The 27,496-nt window shown below is 49.9% G+C and overlaps 1 protein-coding gene across 5 annotated transcripts in view; it reads left to right on the top strand.

Annotated features, from left to right (window-relative positions):
- The window catches only part of KCNH1 (potassium voltage-gated channel subfamily H member 1), a 377,304-nt gene that overhangs the window by 151,975 nt on the left and 197,833 nt on the right, over positions 1–27,496 (top strand). For all 5 annotated transcript variants that reach the window (XM_002717533.6, XM_002717532.6, XM_089312133.1 and 2 more), the window contains exon 7: positions 895–1,324. In XM_002717533.6, coding sequence (XP_002717579.1) covers positions 895–1,324 — 430 coding nt within the window. The remainder of the gene's footprint in view (positions 1–894; positions 1,325–27,496) is intronic.

The raw sequence follows: 27,496 nt of genomic DNA, 5'->3' as shown, positions 1-27,496 counted from the left end.
TTATAAATATAAATGTAATAATTTTAATTATAGAAATTAAGTACATATTTATAAGTCTACCAAAAATGTATACAATTATAACAAAAATTGCCTGTAATTCCATCTCTTGATTATGTGACAGTAAATCACTGTGGATCTTTTTGAGTGCTTCCTGAACATTTTTCAACCTACATGCACAAGCACACTTTAAAAAAATTCATGGAGAAATGGAATTAAAAGATAACTTTATTTCGGTGCAAAAATAAATCCATGCATACCAGGGCTTTTCAAAAAGTTCATGGAAAATGTGTGTCCTGAAAATATTATGCATGGATTTCGAAACTGTTTTGCACCAAAATAAACTTTTAATTCTGTTTTGCCCTGTATCTTTAGAATAAAATATTACTCAGTGTCATGCAATATGAAATTTATTATGCAACTCTTAAAGTCTTTCATATTATACAAATGAAATATGAAACCACTAAGATTTATTCCAAAATGAGTAATGATACAGAAATCATGGTCATATTTATGAGGGGCCTTCCTAAAGTTCATGGAAAACATGCATTAGGAAAAAATTACGCATGCGTTTTAAAATCTTTTGCAGCAACCTCATTTTTCTATGAACTTCTTGAAGTACCCTTGCATTTTGTATACTTACGCACAATACAATTATAACTTACTTGTTTTGTTGGCTTGCTTATGTATTTGTTTTGTAATAGAAGTGGGAAAAAGTTCATAGACATCTCCATTCCATTCATCTTGGAAAAAAATTCTAGCTTTATATTTTTAAGGGTTGTGTAATATTGTATGTTATGGAAATGTTCTGTGCTTGCAGTAACGGGCCAGGTGGGGAGAAGGGAGGGAGTAAGATGTGTGATTCTTTGGCCCTGACACTGGTTCCTCCTCTCCCAGGGCATCAGCAGCCTGTTCAGCTCTCTGAAGGTTGTCCGGCTGCTCCGTCTCGGGCGAGTGGCCCGCAAGCTGGATCACTACATTGAGTATGGCGCTGCTGTGCTGGTCCTGCTGGTGTGCGTGTTTGGGCTGGCTGCGCACTGGATGGCCTGCATCTGGTACAGCATCGGGGACTACGAGATCTTCGACGAGGACACCAAGACGATCCGCAACAACAGCTGGCTCTACCAACTGGCCATGGACATTGGCACCCCGTACCAGTTTAACGGGTCTGGCTCAGGGAAGTGGGAAGGTGGCCCCAGCAAGAATTCTGTCTACATCTCCTCCTTGTATTTCACCATGACCAGCCTCACCAGCGTGGGCTTCGGGAACATCGCCCCCTCCACGGACATCGAGAAGATCTTTGCTGTGGCCATCATGATGATTGGCTGTAAGTACAACGCTGCTCGGTGTGGGGAGTGAGGGCCATGGCTCGGGCCATCCCAGTAGTGTGGGTGTGGCAGTGACGACAGTGGCTAATAACTGACAGGACAGAGTCTACTTTTTGAAGACTAGCTTTACAATTGTCATGAAAGCGATAAGCAACATGTGCATGGTACAAAAAACTTTCAAGACTACGAAAGGGCTCAAAGCAGGAGATACAGACTCTCCATCATTGCAGCTTGTCAGGAAAACCTCTATCATTGGTCCCTTCCCATACAGGCTGTTTTCTATGGGTGTCTGAACATACACAGGTTGTTATGAAGTTGAAATGTTAATCAGGTCACACACATAATTGGGCAAACTATTCGTAGAACAGTGAATTGTAAAGTCCTCTCCATGTCACGATTTTTTCTTTTTTGATATAAATGGTATGTTAAAGGTATACAGTGTGCTGTTTGGATATATGAAGGTACTTCAAAGAGTTCGTGGAAAGGGAAATTAAAATATAGGCTGGACTGGGCGCAAAATTTTGAAATTCATGCATAGTTTTTTCAAAACATGAGTTCCCATGAACATTTTGAAGTCTCCTCATGTATACATGGTGAAATGAATATTATGGTGTCTGTCTCTTCACAGTTGCCTTCTAGTTTATCTTAGTAAGAGCAGTTGAAGTCTCTCATATCTAACAGAATTTGTGACATCAGTGCGCATGCCACCTGTCACTGGCTCTGCACAGTCCAGTAACTGAGGGGAACAATGAATGAAAAAAGAGTGAAAAATAAATCACTAATTATCTTTTCTATTGATTATACGTCAAAACAATAGTGTTTCTAACATATTGGGTTAAAAGAAATATTTCAGTACAATTTGTTTTTTTCCTTTTCAATCTTATTTCAGTTGGGCAATGCTGGTATAGGTCAGTGTTTTCGATGTCTGCCAGATACTTTCTGCTAGAAAATTTCCCAACTCAAATATATATAAAGGGAAAATAAGGTTTTAGAAGGATTTAGAAGCGGCCCTTGTTCTCAAGGAAGCTACTTAAGCCTGACTGGTTTACCGTTGGCCACTGGGTGGCCGTTGCCATTGTGGAATTGAGCACAGCCTTTGCACACAGGTGACTGCCCTTCGTTAAAGGGAGTCTTGGGAGGAGTGGCCCCACCTGGGCTGGAAACAGCAGATGAGCTGCAGTGGATCGGACTCATGGTGAAAGTGCCCAGGCGCCCCGTGGGCACTTGAGTGACAGGTTGTGACAGGGGACAGTGCTCGAATAGAGCATCACGCGGGACTGTGGTCCAGTCACACACAGGGACTCTCGGACTCTTGGTCCAGCAGGCAGAAACGTGTGTGCGTGAAGTGCTCCTTCAGGGTGGAGATTGGAACGCCTGGTTCTCCCAAGTGACTCGAGGCAGCAGCTGGGGAGCCAGAGATCCAGCGTCTTGCTCTGTGTGTGGGTTTCGTCACCCCAGATGGTCACACTCCAAGCTCACCACCTCCCTTTTTGCAACCGCCTCGTCACAGCTGAGGCAGTTCTTTCTTCAAAGCACTCCCTACAGGCGGAGTTTGCCTGGGAGTATTTACGGAACGGGGGAAGTGCCTGCCAGTGGAACTTTGGGTTTGCTCCTGTGTTTAAAATGGGTTTTCATCGATTTGATTGCCTGGCCATGGGAAGCAGCGTTAAGGATCTGTGGGTGGCTAATTGCTTCAGCTTAATTAGAACTTGAGGTGCTTTTTTGCATCTCAGAAAGGATTTAGGATCCTTGTTCTAGAACTGTTTCCCAGCCATCAGTGCACCTGTTCCCCAGGTGGGACGTGCAGCATCTTCCTGAACCCTGAGACTCCCAGTCAAAGACCAGAGGTGCTATGCTCAGGACACAGTCTCCTTCTCTTGGGCAGGTGGGATAAGGGAGTTAGGACACTTTGGCCACAGGGACACCTACATTGTATCCATTACAGAGGATTTGCTGAGAGAGAACAGCTAGAAGATGGACACCATTTCATGGACTCTCCAAGGCCTTTCAAATACAAGGAGATTCCCCTCAAGCTTCTTACCTGGAGAAGGAGAACCGTTCTGATGGCAAATGATGAGGATCAGCCATTTTTTCCCCCTAAAGCTGTTCTATGGAGGGCATCATTTCCTGGGTGTACTCCCCAGGGAAAATCTTCGTTATTACTGCCTCTTTTCCACCTTCTCTGAGTCCCTTGATGTTTCCATTTAGTTTAAAAAAAAAAAAAAAAACTACACACTCAAGTGTAATAGATGGGTGGCCTCCTGGGGTTACACAGCCTAGTGGGATACTTAGTTAAACAAGTCTATTAACAGTTTCCTAAACACCTGTTATTTGCCAAGTCACTGCTTGCACCAACATTATACGTTATAATAACGCTTGATGTTCAAGGTTATTATTTCTGCTTTATAAGATAGTGCAGACTGAAGTTAACTCCATCTGCCAAAGAATGCGAGGCTGGTGAACAGGTGAGATGGGTGCACCTGCAGGCCTCTGGCCCGCGATACTGGGAACTGATGGCGCAGATTCTGGTGGTCTCTGCACATCACACACCAGCACATTGAAAATTCTGTGAACTTCAGCTTGCCAGGATTTCTGCAGTGGAAACTTCTGTGCTTGTTTGTTGTTTCTGTCGTTTTAATGTAAGAAGGTTACAGTGCCGACTCGGGGGACCAGGTGCTTAGGAAACCAACCATTTTTCAGAACCTGTCACTTCTGGTTACAGCTGTTTCACTTCCTGCGCGACATACATCTGACAAATTCTTGTGCTAACAAGGAAGGCACTGCGCTCTGTGTAACCGGGTTGTAATTAGCCTTGTGGACTCACCTTGTGAGCATCCTTTGTTCAGGACGAGTACTGATGGCTTACTGGGTGGACGGGGTCCTCTTTTATCTTGTTTTGCTTGCTGAATCCATCCGCACAATTCCCTCCTTCCTGAGGGCTCATGGGATTGGACTGCCATCAGGAGTGGGATCTCTGGTCATGGGGAGTGTTGACCACAGCTGCTCCCTCCCGGATCACCCTGGCACTCGAGCCTGGCATTCCTTAAGCAGGACAGAGATGCACCAAGCCAGTGGGGACTGCTGCTGGTTGTGTTAGGATTTTTCCCTCTCGGCATTGGATTTTACGCGGCTCCTTGACACTCTTCCTTGCCTCTTCTGTTGCAGTGTGTTAGCTGTAGCATAGATCACCCAAGCTTTCTGCTCACTGTCTCGACTCTGAATTTCTCATTACAGCTTAGCTAATTCCCCAGAGGGGAAGCAGGAAAACTAAACATTTGCCAGCTCTCGCCTTTCTCTGTGCTGATGAAGAATTACATCAGGAAGAAACGAAAACTGTCGGCCGAAATGAGTTTTGTGATTAGCTGTGGCTTTGGGTGATCTACGATGTCTGCGGCTACCTGGTTTTGTATCTACCTTGTGTTCTGGGGTCTTGGCCTGGACTGGAGCAAGCCAGCCCCTGCCCTGCTCTCTCTGCCCTCCTCGTGTGGCTCTGTGAGAGCCCCCTGCTAGCACTCACTCCAAGGTGTAGTGAGGGGATTCACTTAAAAAAATTAATTTATTGGGGCCAACACGGGGGCATAGTAGGCTAAGCCGCCACCTGCATAGCCAGCATCCCATATGGGTGTGCCTGTTTGGTGTCCTGGCTGTTTCTCTTCCCATCCAGCTGTTATGGCCTGGGAAAGCAGTAGAAGATGGCCCAGGTCCTTGGGCCCCTGTACCTGTGTTGGAGACCCAGAGGAAGCTCCTGGCTCCTGGCTTTGGATGGACACAGTTCCGGCCATTGTGACCATCTGGGGAGTAAACCATCAGATGGAAGACCTTTCTTTCTATTTCTCCCTCTCTCTATCTGTGACCCTACCTTTCAAATAAATAAATCTTTTAAAAAATGAATTTATTTGAAATGCAGGTCAACAGAGAAAAAAAGGGAGAGAGCAATCTTCCACCTACTGCTTTATGCCCCAGTGACTGCAATAACCCAGATGGAGCCAGGCCGGAGCCAGGAGCCAGGAACTGTATCTGCTGCCTTCCCAGGTGCATCAGCAGGGAGCAGGATGGGAAGTGGAGCAGCCAGGACTTGCTATACTGACGTCCCATATGGACGTCGTAGCTTGACCTGCCACACCTTAACTTGTCACACCACAACGCCAGGACTTGCTTCTTTTGGCATGTGTTTTTGGTACTGGGAGAAGCACATGGCCACAGCAGCTCTCTGTGGCATTTGAGAGTGGACGTCTGCCACCCGACTGGGGCAGACCCAGGGGCTCCCGTGAGGCTGGATGCTGAGGAGTTGGGGGTCTCTGCCATAGTCGGTTGCTCCCGGCAAGTCTGGAGAGAGGGACAGCAACGGGCCCGTCGGGCCACCAGCTGGTGACAAAGACCCCGAGAGGGTGTCTCGCCCTGTGGTTGAACCTTGTCCTGGCCTCTGTCGGGGGAAGAGTCCCTGTAACTGGGCTGGAGACACGCCCTGCTGTTGGGGTGCTCTCCGGGGAATGCGCTGGCACAGAGACAGCGCCCGTTCTCTAAATCAGGGCTGCACTTTGCTGCTTCTCTGCTTGTAATGTCATTGCTTCATCCTGTCATTTTTAAAGTAAGCTGTGTTCATTCCTTTTTCGTCTGGTAATGGCAGGGGGTCCAGACATGGGACTCATGTTGCAGACTCTCCACCCCCAAGCCTCTCACGTGGCCCCCTAGCTCGGCACAGCACGCTCGGTACCTCACTCTGGGAATTCATTTCTTCCTCCATGGTCTTCTTCTGCATCGGCTCCTTGAAACTCCAGCTGAATGCCAACGCCAAAAGAAGCTGTGGTATCCCTCGAGTCCTGCAGGGCCCCGCCTTCTAGTTCTGCTGGGTCAGAGCCCATTCCACTTGATGCTTCTGCCTGGCAGCTCCCAGACAGCAGCTGGATCCGCTCCTCATTATCTCCTTGTAGCACCTGCCCACATAGGGGGAAGGGGCGCTGTTCATCTGCACCCCTGGACACATGACCCCACTACCTAACCCTCCTGCTGCCTAGCAGTGTGCTGTGGCCTCCTTTCAGCTTGGATTGTACTTGCAATCAAATATGGACTCCCCCATACATGACTTCAGTCCAACAACTCTCACTTCTTTCTGTCTCACCTGTGCTGAATATCCCTCTTTGCATCTGAACCAATATACTCCGCCGCCGCCCCCCTCCCCCCCAAATGATGTGAGTCACAACTCCCAGGGGGCTGTGGAAATGCTCTGAGGAGACTTCAAACACATCATGGACTTCAGTCAATATTGACTTGCCAAATCTGAACAATCTCAAAGGCCCTGGAGTTTTGGAAGGCGTCTTTGGCACTGCTGACAAAGCTTCTTTATTGGAGGATCTGGATTCTGTTGCTGGATAGAGACCCAAAATACGTTTCCCAAAAGTTTGGGCTAGATCTGGCTACTCCGCAGTCATCAGCCAGCCAAGCTTCTCTGATGTGTTCAACACTTGACTTCCATACTGGGATCCAACAAGCCTCTTCCCGCCTCGGCCTTATGTGCTTTCCCAGCAAGTGGAAGGAAGGGGAAGATGGGGAGGCTGGCCACACTCCTTCCCTTTGAGAACAAATCTGCAAAGCTGTCTATATTGTTTTTGTTCACATCACATTAGTTGGTGCTTGAAAAACCAGGCCACACTTAGCGAGGGAGGCTGAGAAATTCTTTTTATTTTGGATAGTCGTGCCCAGGCAGGTACGCAACAGATGGCGTAGTGGTGGTAATGCTTGAGACAGGGAGAGGTCACATGGTCAAAGCAGGACGCCAAAAAGCGGTGAAGGGTCAGCCTTGCTCTTTTTGTAACAACTTGCTCTTGGAGAACTAATTGGGTCCCATGGAAGCTACATTAATCCTTCCAAGAGCAGTACCTTCAATGATCTAATCACCTCCCACCAGGTCTCCAGTTCTTAAAGGCTGGACTACCTCTTAGCATTACACACCAGAGACCAAGCTGCCAACACAGAAACTCTGGAGTGACACATTTGAACCGTAGGAGGAGGGGAGAGGCTGTCCCGACAATCTCATTTGGTGGAAGTGAAACCAAAATGAGATACTGATCTTTGATAACTCTTTGGAAAAGTTGGAAATTTTATGTTGTCATTATTTTATTGTTTAATGACAGTGATTAATTCTATTTCCAGTTAATATTTTCTTTCCTGTTCTTAGAAAAAAAGAAAATACTAATGGCTGCTTCCTTCTCAGGAGCATGGGAATGCTGTTTAATTACATTTTTGGTTTATATTTGTTTTGGGAAAAGGGGCAGTGTTCAGAACACTCTGGGAGAAAAAAGCCATTTCTCATTCATTCTTAGAATTCTTTTCTAGCCAGAAAATCAGCTTGTTTTTCTTTTGAACCTGATTTTTGTTTTTATTGCAGTTCTGCCTGCCATTGTGCATTGCAGTGGGGTGTCCCACTTTTGACCCCACCTGAGGCTACTTGCTGTCTTCCACATCCCTTTTTCCTCTCCTCTCCTCTCTGGTTACTCCCGCTCTGTTCCCAGCACGTGGTTTCAGCGTGCTGTGAGGGCTGAGGGGCTGTGTTTGGGGCTTACTCACTTGTCCTTACTTTATACTGCTCTTGGAATATTCTTAGGACTTCAGTCTGTCTTTCTCACGGGCTGGGTATTTTGTCCAGCTCCGGTGAGTCTCTAAGCTTCCAGAAGGCTCAGCCTGCGGGTCTGCCTGCTCTGACTCCTTGCCTTTGTGCTTGGGCACGTGCGGCTGGCGTGTGAGAAAGCAAGACGCCTTTGGAGCTGGTCGCTAGTGGCTTCCAGGCCCACGTCTAGCCTCGACAAATGCTTCGAACTTTGGCAGTTTGCCCACGTGAAAGTGGAGGGACCATTTATGAGTGCCAAAGCAAAAGTGCTCCTAAGTGAGGAATTCCAACAGTGATGGCTGTGGCCGTCTCTCTCTGCTCCCCTTCCCTCTCGTTGAGCAGCAAGCTGCTGTTTCTTAACCTTGTACTGGTCCTTTGGATGTACTATACATTTTTTTTAATTAAAAGATTTATATATTTGAAAGGCAGAGTTTAGAAAGAGATAAGGAGAAGGAGGAAGAGATAAAAGCGAGAGATTTTCTATCTGCTGATTCATTCCCCAAATGGGCGTAACAGCTGGAGTTGGTCCAGTCCGAAGCCAGAAGCCAAGAGCTTCCTCCAGGTCTCCTACATGTGTGCAGGGGCCCGAGAACTTGGGCCATCTTTTGCTGCTTTCCCCAGGCTATTAGCAGGGAGCTGGATGAGAAGTGGAACAGCTGGGGCCGGCACCGCGGCTCACTAGGCTAATCCTCCGCCTGCAGCACCGGCACACCGGCTTCTAGTCCAGGTCAGGGCACCGGATTCTGTCCTGGTTGCTCCTTTTCCAGTCCAGCTCTCTGCTGTGGCCCGGGAAGGCAGTGGAGGATGGCCCAAGTGCTTGGGCCCTGCACCCGCACGGGAGACCGGGAGGAAGCACCTGGCTCCTGGCTTCGGATCGGCACGGCGCACCAGCCATAGTGGCCATTTAGGGGGGATGAACCAATGGAAGGAGGCCTTTCTATCTCTCTCTCTCTCTCACTGTCTAACTCAAAAAAAAAAAAAAAAAAAAAAAGTGGAACAGCTGGGTCTCAAACAGGTGCCAGCTTCACAGGCAGCGGCTTTACTTGCTAAGCCCCAATGCCTGCCCCTGGGTGTGCTATTCTTGAATAAGAGAATTTGTGTTTGAATAAAATGTCAGATGCATTGCAGTGTTTAATGTGCAGGTTATTAAGTACAGTACACATGGGTGTATTCTTACATTGATGATCCAAAGCTTCATTTAAAAATTGGCTTTGGGCAGGTGTTGTGGCATAGCGGGTTAAGCCATCTCTTGGGATGCCACATCCCTTTGAAGTATTTGGGATTGAGTTCTGCCTCAGCTTCTGCCCCAGGTTCCTGTTAATGTGCCTGGGAGGCAGCACATGACCGTCCAAGTGCTTGAGTTCTTACCACCCACATGGGAGATCCAGCTGGAGTTTCTGGCTCTGGACTTTGGCCTGACTCAACCCTGGCTGTTATGGGCATTTGCGAGATTTAACCCATGAATGGGAAGCCTCTATCTCTGCTTTTCAAATCAATAAAACTTAAAAAAAAGAAAATTGACCTGGGGCCGGCATTGTGGCGCAGTGGGTTAAGCTGCCACCTGCGTGTGACACTGTCATCCCAAATGAGTGCTGGTTTGTGCCCTGGCTGCTCTACTTCAAATTCAGCTCCCTGCTAATGCATCTGGGGAAGCAGCAGAAGATAGCCCAAGGATCTGGGCTCATGCCACCCATGTGGGAGAACCAAATGGGCCTCCTGGCTCCTGGCTCCTGGCTTAAGCCTGGCCCAGCCCTGGTCTTTGCAGCCATTTGGGGGAGTGAACTAGTGAATGGAAGATCTTTCTTGCATGTACTCTAACTCTATGCCTTTTAAGTAAAAAAATACATTTTTTCCCCATGAAGAGTTAGCCTGGCTGCAGAGCAGTTATGGGGATGCAATTATTTATTTTTTAAAGATTTATTTATTTATTTGAAAGTCGGAGTTATACAGAGCGAGGAGAGGCAGAGAGAGATGTCTTCCATCCGATGGTTCACTTCCCAATTGGCCACAACAGCCATAGCTGCGTCAATCCGAAGCCAGGAGCCAAGAGCTTCTTCTGGGTCTCCCATGTGGGTGCAGGGGCCCAAGGACTTGGGCCGTCTTGTACTGCTATCCCAGGCCGCAGCAGAGAGCTAGATTGGAAGAGGAGCAGCCGGGTCTCGAACCGGCACCCATATGGGATGCTGGGGCTCCAGGCCAGGGCATTAACCGGCCTCACCACAGCGCCAGCCCCTAGAGGGATGCATTTAAATGAGAAGTGATTTCAAGTGTTTGTCCCAGGCATCAAGCCTGACTGGCAAGATTCTTAGGGGCAGGATGTGGTACTGAGAGCAGCAGGAAAGCGCCCCATATCTATGCTTTCTTATCCGTGCTTTACAGATAAGAAAGCAGGTTCAGAGTCACCAGGAACTTATCCCACGTTGCAGTTTAAGAGGTGGCTCACCTGGGTTTGACCCCATTTTCTCTAATAACAAAGCCTTTTCTTTTGTCTTGTTTCCCTTGCCATTATTTTGGGATGTAGCAGGGAAAATGTTCTTTGTGGGGTGTGCATGTGTGTTGGGAGTCGGGGACAGTGGAGAGATGGCCGTGGAGAGACAGACAGGAAGGGACCGCATGCTTGTTATTTTGAATTGTGAGTATGATGGAAGTTTTCTGATGGCTGTGGCCATGGCGGGAGGACATGGTCTTTATTCACAGGTGCACTACAGCACTGGGCAGAGAATTGACAAGGTGATTCAGGTATGAGGAAGCCCTGATGATGTGGTGCCCACTGAGGGAGGGCTGTTGTCTCTGACCTCCTGGGACCCATATGACCTGCACAGTTACTTTCATTCCTAAAAATGCATTTCTCTCTAAATGGGAATTATCATATGGATATAATGCTGTAATTCAATCTTTCATTTCCATGTTGATTCTGTGTCTGTTTTATCTTTTGAAACTCATAATACCTCGTGAGCAGATTGTATTCTCTCAACTTCGTGGACAAGGAAGCTGTGGAGAAGTTTGCCAGGGGTCTCACAGTCTGGGAAAAGTTGAGTTGGTCATGGAAGTGGTGAGAAATGGGGCTGGACTCACAGCTGGTGCAGAGCAGGTCTGGGCTCACTGCTGGGGAGCAGCGGGGCCGGGGAGCAGCAGGGCTGGGCTCACTGCTGGTGCAGAGCAGGACTGGGCTCATAGCTGGGGAGCAGCAGGGCTGGGCTCACCGCTGGGGAGCTGCGGGGCTGGGGAAGAGTGGGGCTGGGCTCTTAGCTGGGGAGCAGCGGGGCTGAGCTCACCGCTGGTGGGGAGTGGGGCCGGGCTCATCCCTCCCACTCCGCACCGTCCCTGCTCTGCAGATCCCTGAGACAGCCGCTGGTTCTGGTAGCCGGAGCACACGTCGTGTGAGCCGCTGGCGGTGGCAGCGCCCTTTGCAGGATGCCCCAAAGCTTGAGGAGGGTGAAAGTGGGCACACAGAGGTTAAGGCCTCTGCTCCACGTAGCGCTGAGGCACTTGATGAAGCCAGTGTGCTCCCGCTCTGCTGCTTTTTGTCCAGCATTTATCCAGACTCTCTGCAGCCAGTCTGACAGCCAGGACACCTAGAGAGAGATCACACAGAGAAGGGCAGAACTTTCCTTTCCTTCTTTAAAACTGGTGGGAGGAGGAAAGCCCACCGGGAAAACACTTTCTAAGACTAGACGAGTGAGTGTGGGTCCTGGGATGACAAGTGTTAGAGTTGCCTGCCATTCGCCGGAACCTCCGTCAATCAGTGGCTCACCCGGGTGCAGCTGAGTGCCAGGCACTGTGTGAGGACTGAGCATGGGCACTGCACACAGCACGCACAGCTCGGCCTTCCGTTACCTGCAGTGGGGTGGGGCGGGGGGCCAGAGGAGCAAGTAAGAGGAGTGTCCCTGGGGAAGGGAGAGCTTGGCAGGGGAACCCAGGCAGCCGGTCAGCAAGTCGAAGATCCTTTAGGGAGTGTGTACCCGTTTAGGTGGGGAAAGCCCAGGGCCACGCCCCGAGGGCCTTCCTAAGAATAGGCACCTTGCTTGTGTTTGTGGCTGTCTCCCCAGCCAGACCTCAAGGGAACTTAGGCTGGGGACCATGAGAGCCAATTCTGCGCCTGGTCCACAGCAGATTCAGTAAGTACCGGACGGCTGGAGGACAGGAGGAAGACGAAGATGACATCCCTCCCTTTCTCAATCCGCTTGAACCTAGACTGGGAAACACACATGCGGACTGGAGAAACCAAATGAAGCCGGGAAGCACAGAGTGTGCGTGGAACAGGCTTGTGACTTGTGAAAGGCAACAGTCATTTCTGTAGTGGGGGAGGGGGCTGTGTGGTCCGTGCCAGGGGAGACTTCCTTAGCCAGGGAATGGTGAGCAGGAGCTGCATCGCTTGCAAAGGAGGGTGGGCAGAGAGGATTAGAGAGGGGGAATGACTGCACAGAGACTGCAAGCAGAGCGGCGTACACACGTTGGCCTGCAGCTCTGCTGACAGCCCCGGGTCATGAGTGTAGGAACCTGCTCTTCTGGGAGAGGAAACTGTAGCTCTGAGAGGTCGGTCGTCTTCTCCTGGGTCAACTGGCTGGTGAGTGGTGGAGCTGGAGGATGCAAACTCCGATTGCTGTCTTTCCACCAGTCTGTGCTGCCACGTGCCCACTGGTGGCAGTGGGCAGGGACCTCAAACTGGGCCTGGAGCAGACGCTGCAGGAAAGCAGCCACCACCCTCTTCCTGCCAAATAGAAGAAACGAGGTGCTGATCAGAGGGCCTGGGCCCTGCTCTGTGCCTCTGGGCTTGTCAGACTCGGACCCATCCCTGCACTAGGCTAGCGCTTGGTGAGCGCCTCCAGCGTCTTTCAGGAGCCAATGGGCAGAGGTTGCAGCCCGTTGCAGTAAGGCCAGTTGCTGAACTTGGAATGCAATCCTGTAGTCTTCCATCCAGATCACTCACCAGGAAGATATTTTTTACTTAGAGGACACTAGAGCCCAGGATAATTGGTCAGCTTGCTTCCATCAAACGCTGCCCCCTTGTCCTGGCCAGCCCCCTTTGGAATCAGTGCCACCCAGAGAGGAGGTTACCTAGGTGACAAGGATCGTTTATGGAAGCCATCTCCACTGCCAGTGAAACCAGACATGCTGCATTGGCAGCGGACATTGGGCTGGGAGCAAAGCTTCGTTTCTGTAATCACAGAGCTTAGAAAGCCCATGGGATCACAGGCCAGCGTGGGGATGAGTCCTGGCTCCACTACTGTCAGGTGAGCAGGCTGTGTAATTCCTGAGTCTGTCTCTTCTGAGAATGGGAGTGATGCAGACAAAGTGGCATCAGTGAAGGCAAGGATACTGCCTCTGTGCATCCTGGCTGCAGTCCAGCGCCACGGTGGCCTGTGGTTGGTGTTGATGCCATTCTTGAACTGTAACTTGTGGTGGTCTTCAATTTGGTTGGCTCATCCGGCCATGGAACCAGGGACTTAGGTAGGTGTTGGATGAGGGTCAAAAGGCAGGAAGGAGGTGCTGTTTGCAAGGATGATAGCAGGAATTAGGACAGCATGATGGTTTCTGTAAGAACTTGATAAGGGTTTGTGTATAGACCTAAACATCAGGAAAATCTTCCATTGAGGAATGCAGCGAAACAAGGAGCTGCTGAGGCCAACTTCATCAATCCTCACCTGACTCTGACTTTGCAGACTCGCGAAGTGTTTCCACTTTCGCTTTTCCCCACTGTGGGCTTCTGTGCATGCGTGAGAGAGAGTAATTTTAGCTCTCATCAGCTAGAGGTCTGGCTCTGAATCATAGCTACATGGTGATAAAAACCCACCGTGGCTGCGAGAAAGCTTGGCAAGGAGAGAGGTCTTGGTAGGAAGAGCAAAATGCAAGGCAGAAGGCTTTGAAGAAAATCAAATGAGAAAAATCCCCAGCAAGTTCTGTGGCAGGGCTCACCTTGGTCAGAAGGAAGACCCTTTGTCCCTCGGAGGAGGAGGGGGATGGGGAGAGAAGGGCTAGGGCAGGGGTGAGCATCCAGAAACAAGGGTCGGGTCCCCTCCTTGGTTTTGGTCTGAGGAAAGCAGAAAGCACACACTGGGAAACTCCTGTAAATTCTAAGCAGATCCTCCCAAGCCAGCTGCAAATGTGCACATTAGCAGAGAACAGCAGATGGACTGCAGTCCTGCAGAGAGAACACAAAGGGATGGGGCTGAAGGCCACACCAGGACCCGCTGGCCGGCCTTGCAAGCAAGTGGCAGCTAACAAGCGCCAGCCGCAGGTTCTCCCCTGGCTGTCTGTCTTGATTCCATCTCTCCTGGGAAGCTCAGGTGTTTAATTACACTGAGCTTTGCTGTGCACGCAGGTGCTGGCGTTCTTGGCTGGACTCCAGCAGTTTAACAAGGGGAAGGAGGCAGGATTTCTTTTCGTCCCTTCCCTCCTTCCATTCCTCTTCATTTCCCTCCCTCCTTTCTTTGAAAGGCGGAAAGAGACAGATCTTCTATCCTCTGGTTCACTCCCCAGATGCCTACAGCAGCCAGAGCTGGGCCTGACCAAAGCCAGGAAGCTGGAATGCAACCTGGGCCTCCTGTGTGTGTGGCGGGGACCCATCTGCTGCCGCCTCCTAGGTTGTGCATTAGCAGGAAGCTAGAATTGGAATCAGAGCATGGACTCAGACCCAGGCACGCCAATAGTGGGATGTAGGTGTCCCAAGTGCCAAACCAGCCCAGGAGGTAGGATTTCTGAATATACGGTTGAATGTGTGCTAGAAGCCTTCAGCATTTGCTTTCCTCTCTATCCCACCCTTCCATAGATATTTGCCAACCCCCTATTATGTACCAGCCTTCGAGGAATGGTATAAGGGCAGATCAATAATCAGCCATTCTTTCTCAGGGCTGATGAATCCTGCCTCTGATGCTCTCATGGGCACTTCTTAAGCTTTGGGATTGAGAGGAACCTCAAACTCATTTCTAGCTTGTACTGTGAGCCATGTTTCTATCATGTGCTTTTATATTTGGTTTTTGTACCCAACTGTATTTCTTGCCTCCCAGTTTTCCTTGGCTACACCAATTTGGGGCGAGAGACATGGAACAGAGTCCCGGTTCAACAACAATGGCTTTTTCTGTCACCAACAAGATCCCCAGGGCTCAACTTGGGTTTAAAGAGCATTACTGATGTCACGGGTGACTCGTTCCACGGACCCTGACTTGAGTTTGGGTTGGAAAGCACTGTGTATTGCTGTGCTCTTTCTCCTAGCACCCTGGTAGAATCTCACTTGGTCTCAATATTGCTAGATGAGGCTTGTTCATGGCAGGCATGTGTACCTGGAGAAGCCACGGCCCTACCATCCTTTGCTTTGGAAAGTATTTGGTTTTTGGCCCAGTTCCATGATTCTTGCTAAAATGAGCCCTTGCCCACTGGCTTCTTGGCTTCAAGGAGGGCTCCTGTTCCTGACTTCTTGGAGGTAGTAGCCATTTGTCTCTAGGCATCTCTCTCATCAGAGTGCCTTCTCAGGCCTCTCATAAAGAAATTCCAGCCTTTTTGCCTCCATGTGCTTGGACACAGCTTTAACTAAGTTATGCTTTGAAATTTATTTCTGTGATTATTTGACTGTCCGATGGAGTTTCCATTCTAAGAGTAGGTTGCCTTTTCACTTGGTGATATTTTTTTGATGCCCAAGAATTTAAAATGTTGAAGAACTCTGCTATCTTTTGTCGCTTGTGCTTTTGGTATCATATTTAAGGAACTTAATTTTTAATATTCCCTCTTGGTTATTATTTCCCTAACCTCAAGTCATTTATGAATTTGATCAGCATGGCATCCATTTGAGGGTTTTCCGCCCATTTAACCATTTCTTCATGTAGAAGCAGCCCGTGTCTCAGCACCATTGTTCCTCTCCCCTCACCTCACAGAGGTACAGGTAGAGCTTCTGAGGTCTCTTAGCAAGAGAGTCAGACTGAGTGGGAGAGGAAGCACTGAACTACCATGGAGACATGTAGCTCATAAATCCCCAAGTCTGTTATGGGTAAGATACATAGATAGACTTGTTTTTTTAATAATATCCACTGCATGTCTTGGTGCCATTGAGTGGAGAAATGTAAAAAATAGTTATTCAGAGGGCAAGTGTCTGGCACACCCTTGTCCCATGTCAGAGTGCTTTGGTTCGAGTGCTACCTGTGCTTCCGATCCAGTTCCCTGCTAAGGAGCATCTTGGGAGCAGCAAGTGATGGCTCAAGTATTGAGTATTGTGGTCCTTGCCCCCGTGTGGGAGACCCAGACTGAGTTCTAGCCTCCTGGCAGTGTCCTGGTCCAGCCTGATGATTTTTTTTTTTTTTTTTTTTTTTGCATTTGGGAGATGAACCAGTAGAAGGAAGATCTCTCTCTCTCTCTGTCTCGCTGTGTCTCACTGTCTCTGTTTCAATTAATTAATTAATTAAACAATTACACAAATCTCTTCTTCATCTGGGACACCATGGAAGTGGGATGCCAGGTTGTCACTGTGTGGAATGACGACATGCACTGCTCTCCAGTCGACACTCCAGAAAGTGAGCAGGCATGAGACGGGTCTGGGAGGAGCCACGTGGTGTTAACAGTGAAGCAAGACCCGTCAGCAGCCTGCCATCCCCGCCTCGGCACGGCGTCTGCCACGGTGCCCTGGCTTGCCCTGAGTGAAGTCACCACCGTGCTGTCAGTTAGCTGCACCCTGGAGATCTGACTGGTTCCTACCCCCAGGCTTGGAGGCTGAGCCTGAGGCTTGGGGCAGGCGAGGACTCGCACAAGGTCACGGGCTGACCTTTCCACCGCCGGCCTGGCTGAAAATAGAACCATGACTCCAACCTCGGGAGTTCAGACCTGACTCTGCACTGGACAGCCCTGTCCTCCCCCTCCCCGCCCTGCCCAGGCAGCTGCTCTCCAGAGACCTTGAAGCCAGCTGAGAGGGGGGAAGGGAGGGGGAATGGGCAGGTGAAGTCTGGTGTGATGGGAGATTCAGGCTTATTCTGGGTTTAGGGAGAACGAATCTATGCTAATTCCCTACACTGATATTCTGCTTAGAGCAATCCGTGAGTCCCATACATGATGTCACTTAGTCCTCACTGTCCCAGTTGAGGGAATGAGCCCAGCGCCTGACAGGGCACTGAGTGCAAGACCACAGCCTACCCTGGAGTCTTCTGAAGTGTGTCCCCCGGCACCCATGGCTGCCCTTTTAGAACCCCAGAGGGGACAAGGACAGGGTAGGTCCGTTCTACCTTTCTCTTCCTTCACCGAGAGGGAGGACATGAGGCTCACACAGCTGAGCTGTCGGCAGGCAGAGCTCATCACTGGCAGTAGTCCCAGTTTATCCATCTCAGAGCTGCATGTCGGGGACGGAAGCTGAGTAACTCACTCTGGAGAACCAGTGCTTGCTTTGGGGAGGTGCCTACCCTGGTCATTTGGACCATGGTCAGACTGAGAGGGGCAGGTTAACTCCAAGCCCCTGGTGCTCTGTGCCTGGAAGCAGTGCCCATGGGTCTTGCCTTTATTTTTGGGTGACAACAATGGTGGCGATGATACTAAGAGCTGACACCTCATCTGCTGGACCCTTAATATGGGCCAGATGCCCCTAATCACACAAGCTCATTTAATCTTCAAGGCCGGTGGGGTAGGAGGATCGCCATCACCCCCATTTTACAGGTAAGAAAACAGAGGTACAGAAACGTGATGAGTGGTTTGCCTGAAACCAGCCAGGAGGTTGAGGAAGCCTCAGCTGCTCTGGCTCTGGCCTTGAAAATCTCTCGGCGCCAGGCTTCACCTTGTGAACTTGGGTTTCCCCACCTGTACAATGCAGAGGATGATGTGTGCCTGGCAGGGCAGTTGTGAGGCTCTGGCGTGCTGTCCTTCCTCTCTGGCATGTAGTACGTGCTCAGTAAGTAACGGCTAAGGTTCTTCAAAGCTGTGAACCTCCCTCTCCTTTGCCTCTCTGTCCTCACCCCAGCTGGAGAGGTGTGTGTTGCCTGGTTTGCACCATGTAGAAGTCAGACAGTGGTTCCTCCTCAATAAATGGGTGCAGAGCCCCCATGAGCTGCAAGAAGGCACCTTGGGCTCCAGAGCCCTCTCCCTTTGTTAAGAAGCAGGTGTTACTCCCTTCTCCACACCGTTGGCCGTTGGAGAAAACGAAACAATGCCGCCTGAAGGAGGATTTTTCCACTTCGGCCACTCGGGTCAGCAACTCTCCTACTGCTCATCCACCAGATGGAGGCTCTGAGGGGTGTGGGGACGGGGAGGCCTGGGGGAGGCGTGTGGGACAGCAAGGACCGAAGCCCCAGGAGGAAGGTCTCCCCTTCTGACGAGGTCACCCCGTTGCAGGGCTTACTCAGCTGCTGCTCTCCTCCCTTAATCAGGCTTCTTGCAAGGCAGTTATCTCATTACTTAAATATCTTCTGGTTGAATATTCCTGCATTCAGAACTTAATGTGCTGAATTATGCACGTGACTGCAAAAAGTCCTCACTGTTGTATTGCATTGCATTGCCTGCTAAGATTGCACGGCTCCTTGGAGACCATGATTTGGGCTTATTATCCGTACGTGTTTCCTGGTCAAGTGCATGAAAAGATCACAGAACCAGAGAATGGCTGAGATGGAAGAGCCCTCTCCATGCCCCTGCAGCTCCCTGCCCTTGGACGTGAGGTCTCAGCTCAGCTGTGCTTCCTCTTAGGGATGGGAATGGGAAGGAGAGAGTCAGCATTTGAAGTGAGGCCGGTTCTGTGTCTGCCCCCAAAGAGCTGATTTGCTTCTCTGTGCCTCTCTCTCTCACCATCTGGAGATGGGAAAGGTAAGCTTCGTTTCTCTCTGCCTGAGAAACAGACGGATTGGGTAGATTTGAGAGCTGCTGTGTGACTCTGGGTGATGACTTCCCAGAGAAGACTTCAGTGAGGAAAGCCCTCCGAGTAGACTGGAGCATGTTACTCACTGGGAAGGGGCAGGGGACCTTATTTTCTCGGTTACAGTGGTCCATTTTTTCCCTAAGTATTTCCTAAATGTCTACCACATGCAAGGCACATCGTAGAGGCTTCTTGCTACAACTTTGAATCCATTTATCAATGAAAAGTTTTTGTTCTTTACTGGTATAATGAGATACTGTGTCTACCATCTGTGCTTAGAGGGTGGCGGGAATATTGCTGAGTAATCCAAGTTAAAAAGACTTGGGGGCAGGCATGTGGCTCAATGGGGTAAGCCATCATTTGGGACACTCGTATCCTGTATCGGAGCACCAGTTCCAGTCTTGGCTATTCTGCTTCCGATCCAGCTCCTTGGTAATACACCTAGGAAGCAGTGGATGATAGCCCAAGTACTTGAATTCCTGCCACCCTGTGGGGGACTGGGATGGAGTTCCTAGCTCCTGGCTGTTGTGGCCATTTGTGGAGTGAACCAGCAGATGAGAGTGCACTTTCTCTCTCTTTCTCTTTCTCTCCCCTACCCCCTGATCTGCCTTTCAGATAGATAGATTGATTGATCTATATTAAAAAAAGACAAGGTCTATTGCCTGATTCTGGAGGAAAGCGGGGCAGATGACATCATCCTGGGCTGCCCCCAGCTCTTCCTCAGCCCTAGACGGGCAGTGATTTACTGCCTGTGGTTGGGAGTATATTTCATCCATTCATTTAATAAAAGAATGTGCTGCTAGATACTGAGAATAAACAAAACAGTAAACGTGTCAAGAGGCTTCAGTCCAGGAGAGGACAGACAAATGCGTGGAAATCCTGGGGCTGTGGTTGGGTTTGGAGTTCTCAGGTGGGGTGGAGGTTGCCTGAGCCAGTGTTAGTGGGTCAAGGAACGGTGGATGTGCATGGTGACCTGAAGGTTGAAGAGAAGGTAGGCAGAGTGAGGGGGCGGGGCAGGGAAGGTTATGGATGCAGACCAAGGGACACAATACATTCACGGAGAATGAAATGAGATCACATAGCTGAAATGTGAGGAAGAGAGCAGCTAGCAAGAATCAAGAGTTGAGACTTGAGGCTTGGGGGCTGGCACTGTGGTGTAGCGGGTAAAGCCACCACCTGCTATGCCAGCATCCCATATGAGCATGGTTTGTGTACTCTGCTTCTGATCCAGCTCCCTGCTAATGTGCTTGGGCAAAGCAGCAAAAGATGACCCAAGTGCTTGGGCCCCTGCTACCCTCATGGGAGACTCGATGAAGTTCCTGGCTCCTGGCTTCAGATCAGCTCAGCTCTGGCCATTGCGGCCATCTGGGGAGTGAACCAGCAGATGGAAGACCTCTCTGTCTCTCCGTCTTTCCTTCTCTCTGTGTAACTCTGCTTCAAATAAACAAATACCTTAAAAAGAGTCTGAGGCTTAAGCAGAAAGTAGTGGCTGATTCTGAAGTGACGCACATGCCGAGGGGCTGGTGCTCTGTTTCAGAGCAGGAGGATGGTACGTATGGGGTACTAGTGTTGGAGCTTGGATTGGAGGGCAGCAAGATGAGAGGCAGCAACAAACAGGCAGTATTTGTATTTTATGGAGAAACAATGATGGACTGAGCCCGAGGCGGAGGCAGTGAGGATGGAGAGAGCTGGAGAGATTCCAGGACGCCACGAATGTAGACGGCAGCTCTTGGCAACATCCCTGCCTGGCGTTGGGGACACCGTGTGTCACCTCTCTGTGGAGGGCCCATGTCACCATGGGCTCCCTTCCCAGCCAGGCAGGTGGATGTGGCATTTCCACCATGCCCAAAAGCACCACTTGCAGCCATATGGCAGGTCTGTGGGAGGCTGGGCAGCAGCCGTGGTGACAGATGGGCTGGCCAGCAGTGAGGATGGATGAGCGCATCTCCCAGAGCCAAGACTTCCCCTTGGGCCTTGAAGCAGAGCCGCTTCCCAGCCCCTCCCCACCAGGAGCATGGAGGTGCAAGGGCCGGGGGTCACTGGGTGATCATTTTGACCACACCCATCCACGCAGGGAGACCCTGGGTCAGCAGCCAAGCAGCGTCTGTCTTGGCTCTTCCCAGGAGTGCCCTGGACTTGAGCTCTTGGGAAAAACTGAAGAAACACTCTGTCCTGCTGGGGTTGTTCTGGTAAGGGAACAATCATGCGGGTGGACTTTGCCTGCCTCATGGGTGCCATTGGTGGAGGACATGGGTTAGTCCCCTTGTGGCATGCTCCTCTTAGCTGTTCTTATCTGTATTATGGGATTGTCTTGTCTGTGCCTGGCAATATTCCTTCCAAGCACCCACAAGCGTCCACATCACTCAGATTTAAAGTTCACACCGAAAGCTCTCCATGTGGACTGTGCTTGCTTCGTTTATTCCCCTGAGTTCCCTGGAGTTCCGTGTTCCCGGCATTGTGCCAGGCTGTGGCAGTCCCTGAGATGAGTCGTTCTTGGAGCCTGCCCTCAGGGAGTTTGTAATCAGGTGGTCCAGAAATACTCTAAGGCCACATGTAATAAATGCTGCAGAAAAGTTTCTGGGTGATGGGCCGCAGGAGGTTAGAGTGATGAATGATTTTCAGGAAGAGATGTCTTCTGTAGTTTTATGAGCCGGCTTCTGAAAATACTCTGCTAATGTTAGCTTCTCTGCAAAGCTTTCTTAATCCAGTACTGGTAAAACCAGTGTTGATTTATGGACCATGTGGTATTTGTGCACCTTTTAAAAGGCCGCTTATCGGGGCCGGCGCTGTGGCGCAGTGGGTTAAAGCCCCGGCGTGCAGTGCTGGCATCCCATATGGCACCAGTTCAAGTCCCAGTGGCTCTACTTCTGGTCCAGCTCTCTGCTGTGGGCTGGGAAAGCAGTAGAAGATGGCCCAAGTCCTTGGCCCCTGTACCTGCATGGGAGGCCTGGAAAACTCCTGGCTTCGGCTCAGCTGGGCTCTGGCCGTTGTGGTCATTTGGTGTGAACCAGTGGATAAAAGACCTCTCTCTCTCTCTCTGCCTCTCCTTCTCACTGTAACTCTTCCAAATAAATAAAATCTTTTTTTCTAAAAGAGGCTGCATATCATTTGGGCATAAGGATGGGTGTTTATCTGTGTGTGTGTTTGGCCAAAGGAAATGGAAATGGGCCATGGACCTTAAGGTGCCAGAAGAAGGTAGCAGTCCTACTAGCCGAAGAATTGCCAGGCATTTAGTGGGCTTGGAACACACAGGAGAATACTTAAAAAAAAAAAAAAAAACTTTTATGGAAAATTAAATTAAAAGGTATCATTTATTGGTACAAAAAACGAAATCCACTTATAAGAAGCATCTTCAAAAGATTCATGGAAAATGCTCATTATGAAAGAACTATGCATAGATTTAAAAATGTTTTTGAACCAAAATAAACTTACCTTTTTTAAAAATTTTATTTTACTTGAAAGAGTTACACAGAGAGAAGAGAGGCACAGAGAGAGAGAGAGGTCTTCCATCTGATGGTTCACTCCCCAATTGGCTGCAACGGCTGGAGCTGCGCTGATCCAAAGCTAGGAGCCAGGAGCTTCCTCCAGGTCTCCCACATGGGTGCAGGGGCCTGAGGACTTGGGCCATCTTCCACTGCTTTCCCAGGCCATAGCAGAGAGCTGGATGGGATGTGGAGCAGCCGGGTCTTGAACTGGCACCCATATGAGATGCCGGCGCTTTAGACCAGGGCATTAACCCGCTGCGCCACAGCGCTGGCCCCTAAAACTACCTTTTAATTCTTGTTTTTTCTCTGTAAAGTCTTTGAATGCCTTGTCTTTAAATCAAACAACTAGCAAACGTGGATAGATCATGGCTAAGAAATACCTGTGTGCAGGCAGAGTGGATCCGGGAGTGCTGGGCTGGGAGGCTGCCAGGAATGCAGCTGTGCAGGAGAGACAGGCGAAGTGTATTGACACAGGCACGGCCTTCAGCCGTCATGGACTGGCTGTCACAGGGCGTGAGGTCCCCGCCCCACACAGCTAGTGTTCAACTGACTACCAGATCCCTTGATGGAAAACGCATAAACGGGACTTCCAGCCTTCTGTGACATTAATTTCCTCTGTCTTAGGGCCCTGACCTGACCCTCCAAACAGCCCTTTTCCTGACTCCCTGAACCGTCTTAGTTGCTGCCGACCTCTTAGAGATCCTTGCTGTCTACTGTTTTAGGTTCCCACTACCATCCCCCCCCCCCCCCGCCCCCCATCCTGGACCACATCCCTGCTCATGGGACCAGCACCAGAACATTCCAACTTCAGCTCCCTACTGTTGCTTCTCCCTGTTCATCCTCCACGTCTCCACCTGACCAGCCTCCTGCTGCCATGTGGAGAATGACTTGGTTGCAGACTGTCCTGTGAGGGTGATGTTGTGGTTGTGCGGGTGACGGTGAGGTGAACTCGGATGGTGATGGTAGTGGAGGTAGAGAGAGGCTGGGAGAGCTGGGACCACCGGGACCAAGAGATGAATTGGCTGCAGAAGAGCAGGGAGTTTGGGAGACTAGTACCTTACCTGGAGCTGAGTTCAGAGAGACTGATAGATGTGGACATGGAGGTAAGGGTGCTGTTTAGGGGTAGATTGAGTTTGAGCTGATCTAGGATGAGTTTTAACTGTCAAAGAGTTTTATGTAGAGAGTTGGCTTATGGGGCTGGGGCTAAGGAGTGTGTGGCCTAGAGGTATTAATCTGTAAGCCATTGGTTAATCATCCTGGCTATCAGGATGTCAGTTGGGTAGGTACTGTTATATGCAGTTCCCCTCCCAAAGGTTTTGGAAGCAGGCTGGATGTACATGCTTTTCAAGATTATTTGATAGACAAGGCTCCCATGTGCTGATTCGCCCACTGAGATGCCCATGGTGACCGGCACTGGGCTGAATCAGGTCTTTCATCTGGGTGGCGGGAATCCAACCCCTTGAGCTGTTACTGCCGCCTCCCAGGATTCACATCAGCAGGAGGCTGGAATCGGGAGCTACAGCTGGAAACTGAGCTCACGCACTCCAGCGTGGGATGCAGGCATCAGCTGGCAGCATAACTGCTGGGCCAAAGCCCCACTGCTGTTTGTTTTCCCTGGGCTACTGTGAGCTGTGTGTGACTATGACAGGTACCAGAGCTGGGTCTCCATCTGGCTGGACTGCAGAGAAGGAAGTAGAGAGTAGTGCAGAACAAGGCAGTATCTAGTTTTGTTTTGTTTTTGTTTTTATTTTAAATGTCAACAATGGCCCCTGTTGCTTCTGCAGCCATTGTCTGCAGAGCTAACTGCCCCTACTGCTAGTCCCATGGAGAGACAAGTTGTGCGAGGGACGTGCTCTCCTACCTCCATTGCAACCTTGGTTCAGTGTTTGTGCACCAGAACTAGCAATGCTACAAATTGCACCAGACCTGCATCAGTGCTACCTGCCGGCCTGGTTATAATCCCTGTTCTCAGAATCTGGTTCCAGGAGGTCTATCAATGCACCGAATGCTTTGCATTCCCACACCCTTCCCTGGCCCACCAGGCCTCACAACACACCTTCGTCCTGCGGCCTGAAACCTTCATCTTGCCTCATCTAGATCCAATAGTCCAAGGGTATCTGTAGCTGAAAAATAAACAAAAGGACTTCTACATGCTCCTCTTTTGAGACTAATTATCTGAGGAACCCAGCTCTAGCCCTGACCTGAGCACCAGTGCCGGTTGTGGCGAATGCTCTGTTGCCCTCCTCGCTGTCTCCTTCCGTGAGTGGGGACTCCTCCGAGCAAGCCCAGTTCCCACCCAGACGTCTCTGTAGCTTTGAACTGCTTTAGATTCAGCTAATTGCTTCAAGTCTGTCTCTGCTCTTCAACTGCCCCTTTCAGGGAAGGAACCAAATGTACATTATTTACCAATCCCAGGGCATAGCGTACAGTGGTCCCCCTTATCCCTGGTTTCATCTACCTGTGGTCAACCACAGGCTGAAAATGTTAAGTGGAAAATTCTGGGCCGGCGCCGCGGCTCAATAGGCTAATCCTCCGCCTAGCGGCGCCGGCACACCGGGTTCTAGTCCCGGTCGGGGCACCGGATTCTGTCCCGGTTGCCCCTCTTCCAGGCCAGCCCTCTGCTGTGGCCAGGGAGTGCAGTGGAGGATGGCCCAGGTGCTTGGGCCCTGCACCCCATGGGAGACCAGGAAAAGCACCTGGCTCCTGGCTCCTGCCATCAGATCAGCGCGGTGCGCCGGCCGCAGCGCGCCGGCCGCGGCGGCCATTGGAGGGTGAACCAACGGCAAAGGAAGACCTTTCTCTCTGTCTCTCTCTCTCACTGTCCACTCTGCCTGTCAAAAAATAAATAAATAAATAAATAAATAAATAAATAAAGTGGAAAATTCTAGAAATAACTCAAGGTTTAAATTGCTCGCCATTCTGCAGAGCATGGTCCTGCCCCGTCCTCGGGAGCCCGTGCTTTGGAAACCACATTGTATGTATCTGCAGTTTCAGGGATCTGCTGGGGTCTCAGGACACGCCCCTCCCCCCATGGATAAGGAGTCTACTGTAGCGCTAGCAGGAAATAGACACCTAAAAGATCCTATTCATCTTCTACCCCTTTATCTTAAACTTTCTTCCTCTATAGTGGGTCTTCCTTACTTCTATTACCAAGAATAGAATTTTTAAAAATTCTCAAATTAATATATACCTTTGTGGTATTTGGCTTTGTGAGAAAAAACAAACAAACAAACGAAAAAAAACAGAGTTACCAGCCTGGGCCTTGCTACTGGACAGAAGAGGGCTTGAATTCTGTTCTGCTCACCTACAAGCTGTGTGACCTCAGGCGAGCCGCTCATCCTCTCTGACTCATTGTCCTCATGCAAAACAGGAACAAGCTTCTTTATCTTAAAGTGTTATTGAGAAGATTGAATTAAGTCGCAAATATAGAATGCCTGGTACGATGCCTGACCCACCAATTAGTGGTAGTAAGACACATTTTGAGGGCTTATTTTTACAAGTAATCTTTTAGATCGGCCATTCTCAAATGTTCAGGTCTCAAAACTCCTTTCTAATCTTAAATGATCAAAAACCCCAAAGAGCTTTTGTTTGTATGATTTTATTTATATATGTTTGAAATATGAGACATATGTCCATAGTTACTGCTTTAGAAATTAAAAATGATAGATTTTCAAATACCTATTCATTTAACAATAATGGTAATAAATTCATTATGCTGACAATATTTTTTTTGAAAGCAAAACAAAGTTAGCATGAAGAATGGTGCTCTTTTATACTCATGGATGTCAGCCTCTCTTGACCAGGAGACAGCTGTAATCTCACACTTACCTCTACATGTAATCCTTCGCGGTGTCACAGACCATGTGATCTCTGGACACTCCGCCACTGGCCCACGGGAGAGGGTGAAAGTGAGCAGAGACAAGTAATGTCTTCTTGTTACCGCGAAGCTAACTTTGAACTCCAGGACCCCCCAAGATGGTCAGAAAGACTCTCTAGGGTCCCTGGTCCCACTTTGAGAATTCCTCCTGCAATACTGGCTTCCAAAAATTGGGCTGGCCTGGGTGAGGCACTCATGAGACTGACTGAACACCTTGTGGGCTGCGCCCTGCAGGTGCTGCTGGAATCTCAGAGCCTGGGCGCCCTGGGCTCACTGTCCTCCTCCCCACCCTCCAGTGGGGTAGACAGCTCTCTGAGTGCCTTCTTTCTCCTTCACCTTCTCCATTCTGTCTCCACCTGAGTCCAGGCTCTCATCACCGCATACCTGAATGTCAGCCTCAGGTTTCTGCTCCTGGTATAATGACCACATCATCATAGGAGAGAGAGGGTATTTGGGAGCCATCAGACATGGCTACAGATTCTAGATTCATTTACTGTGAGGAGCACCTATGCAAGGTGGTTGACTGAGTTCTAAACGCGACGGCAAGGCCTGGCCCACGGTGGGTACCCAGAGAGACTTCTCCTGCCCTGTGCAGTCTCGGGCAGCTCTCCCTCTGGACCAGCACTGAATCCCCTTCCTCTGAACCCTGGCAGTGCCTAAGGCCAACTCCATATGCATTCACTGCTTGCAAGTTGTGCTGTTTTGTGTGTTCTGTGCCATGTCTCTCAAGATTGGAAGCCACGAGAGGGCAAAACCGTGCCTCTGAATGTTTCTGTACCTTCTGTCGGCCTTATAAATGTTGACTATTTTATGTGAAAGAATTAAAAGACATATTTTCTGCCCTTAATAGATAAACCGTGGAGTGCATGACATATCTCATTTGTACAAGGACCTTTAGTCATACTTTGAAGTGATGTTACAAACAGCAGGTCAGCTCTACCCAGGACAGACAGCTGCCACCAACGTCTGTCTAACAATGGAGATTTCCAATGCTATGCCAGTGCTGGACAACCTTTGAGTATTTTTCAGTTCAATGCAATTCATAGAGAAAAGGAAGAATGTAGTGACTTTATTTAGGAAGGCATTAGCATTGGACTGAGCCAGGTGGTCCTGGCGGCCCCACCCCATCACTCCCCCTGCCCCTCCGAGGGCCTTTTTGTCTCGGGCAGAGAAGTCCACTCACTCGCGCTCTCTGCTGCTGCCCTCAGCTTCCTCTGGGCCATAACCCCTCCCTGTGCTCAGGGTGGCAGGAAACATAGGCCCAGGAGCAGAAGCTGTCTGAAGACAGGAGTGGCTTTTTGCCCCTCTAAGTACCACCACCCCTCCTCCATGTAGCCCCAGAGACAGGCGAGTGGGCGGGGCCAGTTCCTTTTTGTAGCAGGAAAAGAAAAC

This window comes from Oryctolagus cuniculus, chromosome 13, assembly GCF_051225735.1.
Source record: "Oryctolagus cuniculus isolate XC-2025 breed Fujian yellow rabbit chromosome 13, ASM5122573v1, whole genome shotgun sequence".
NCBI lineage: Eukaryota > Metazoa > Chordata > Mammalia > Lagomorpha > Leporidae > Oryctolagus > Oryctolagus cuniculus.
The sequence above is the reverse complement of the archived record's forward strand: the minus strand, read 5'-3'. Positions and strand labels throughout refer to the sequence as shown.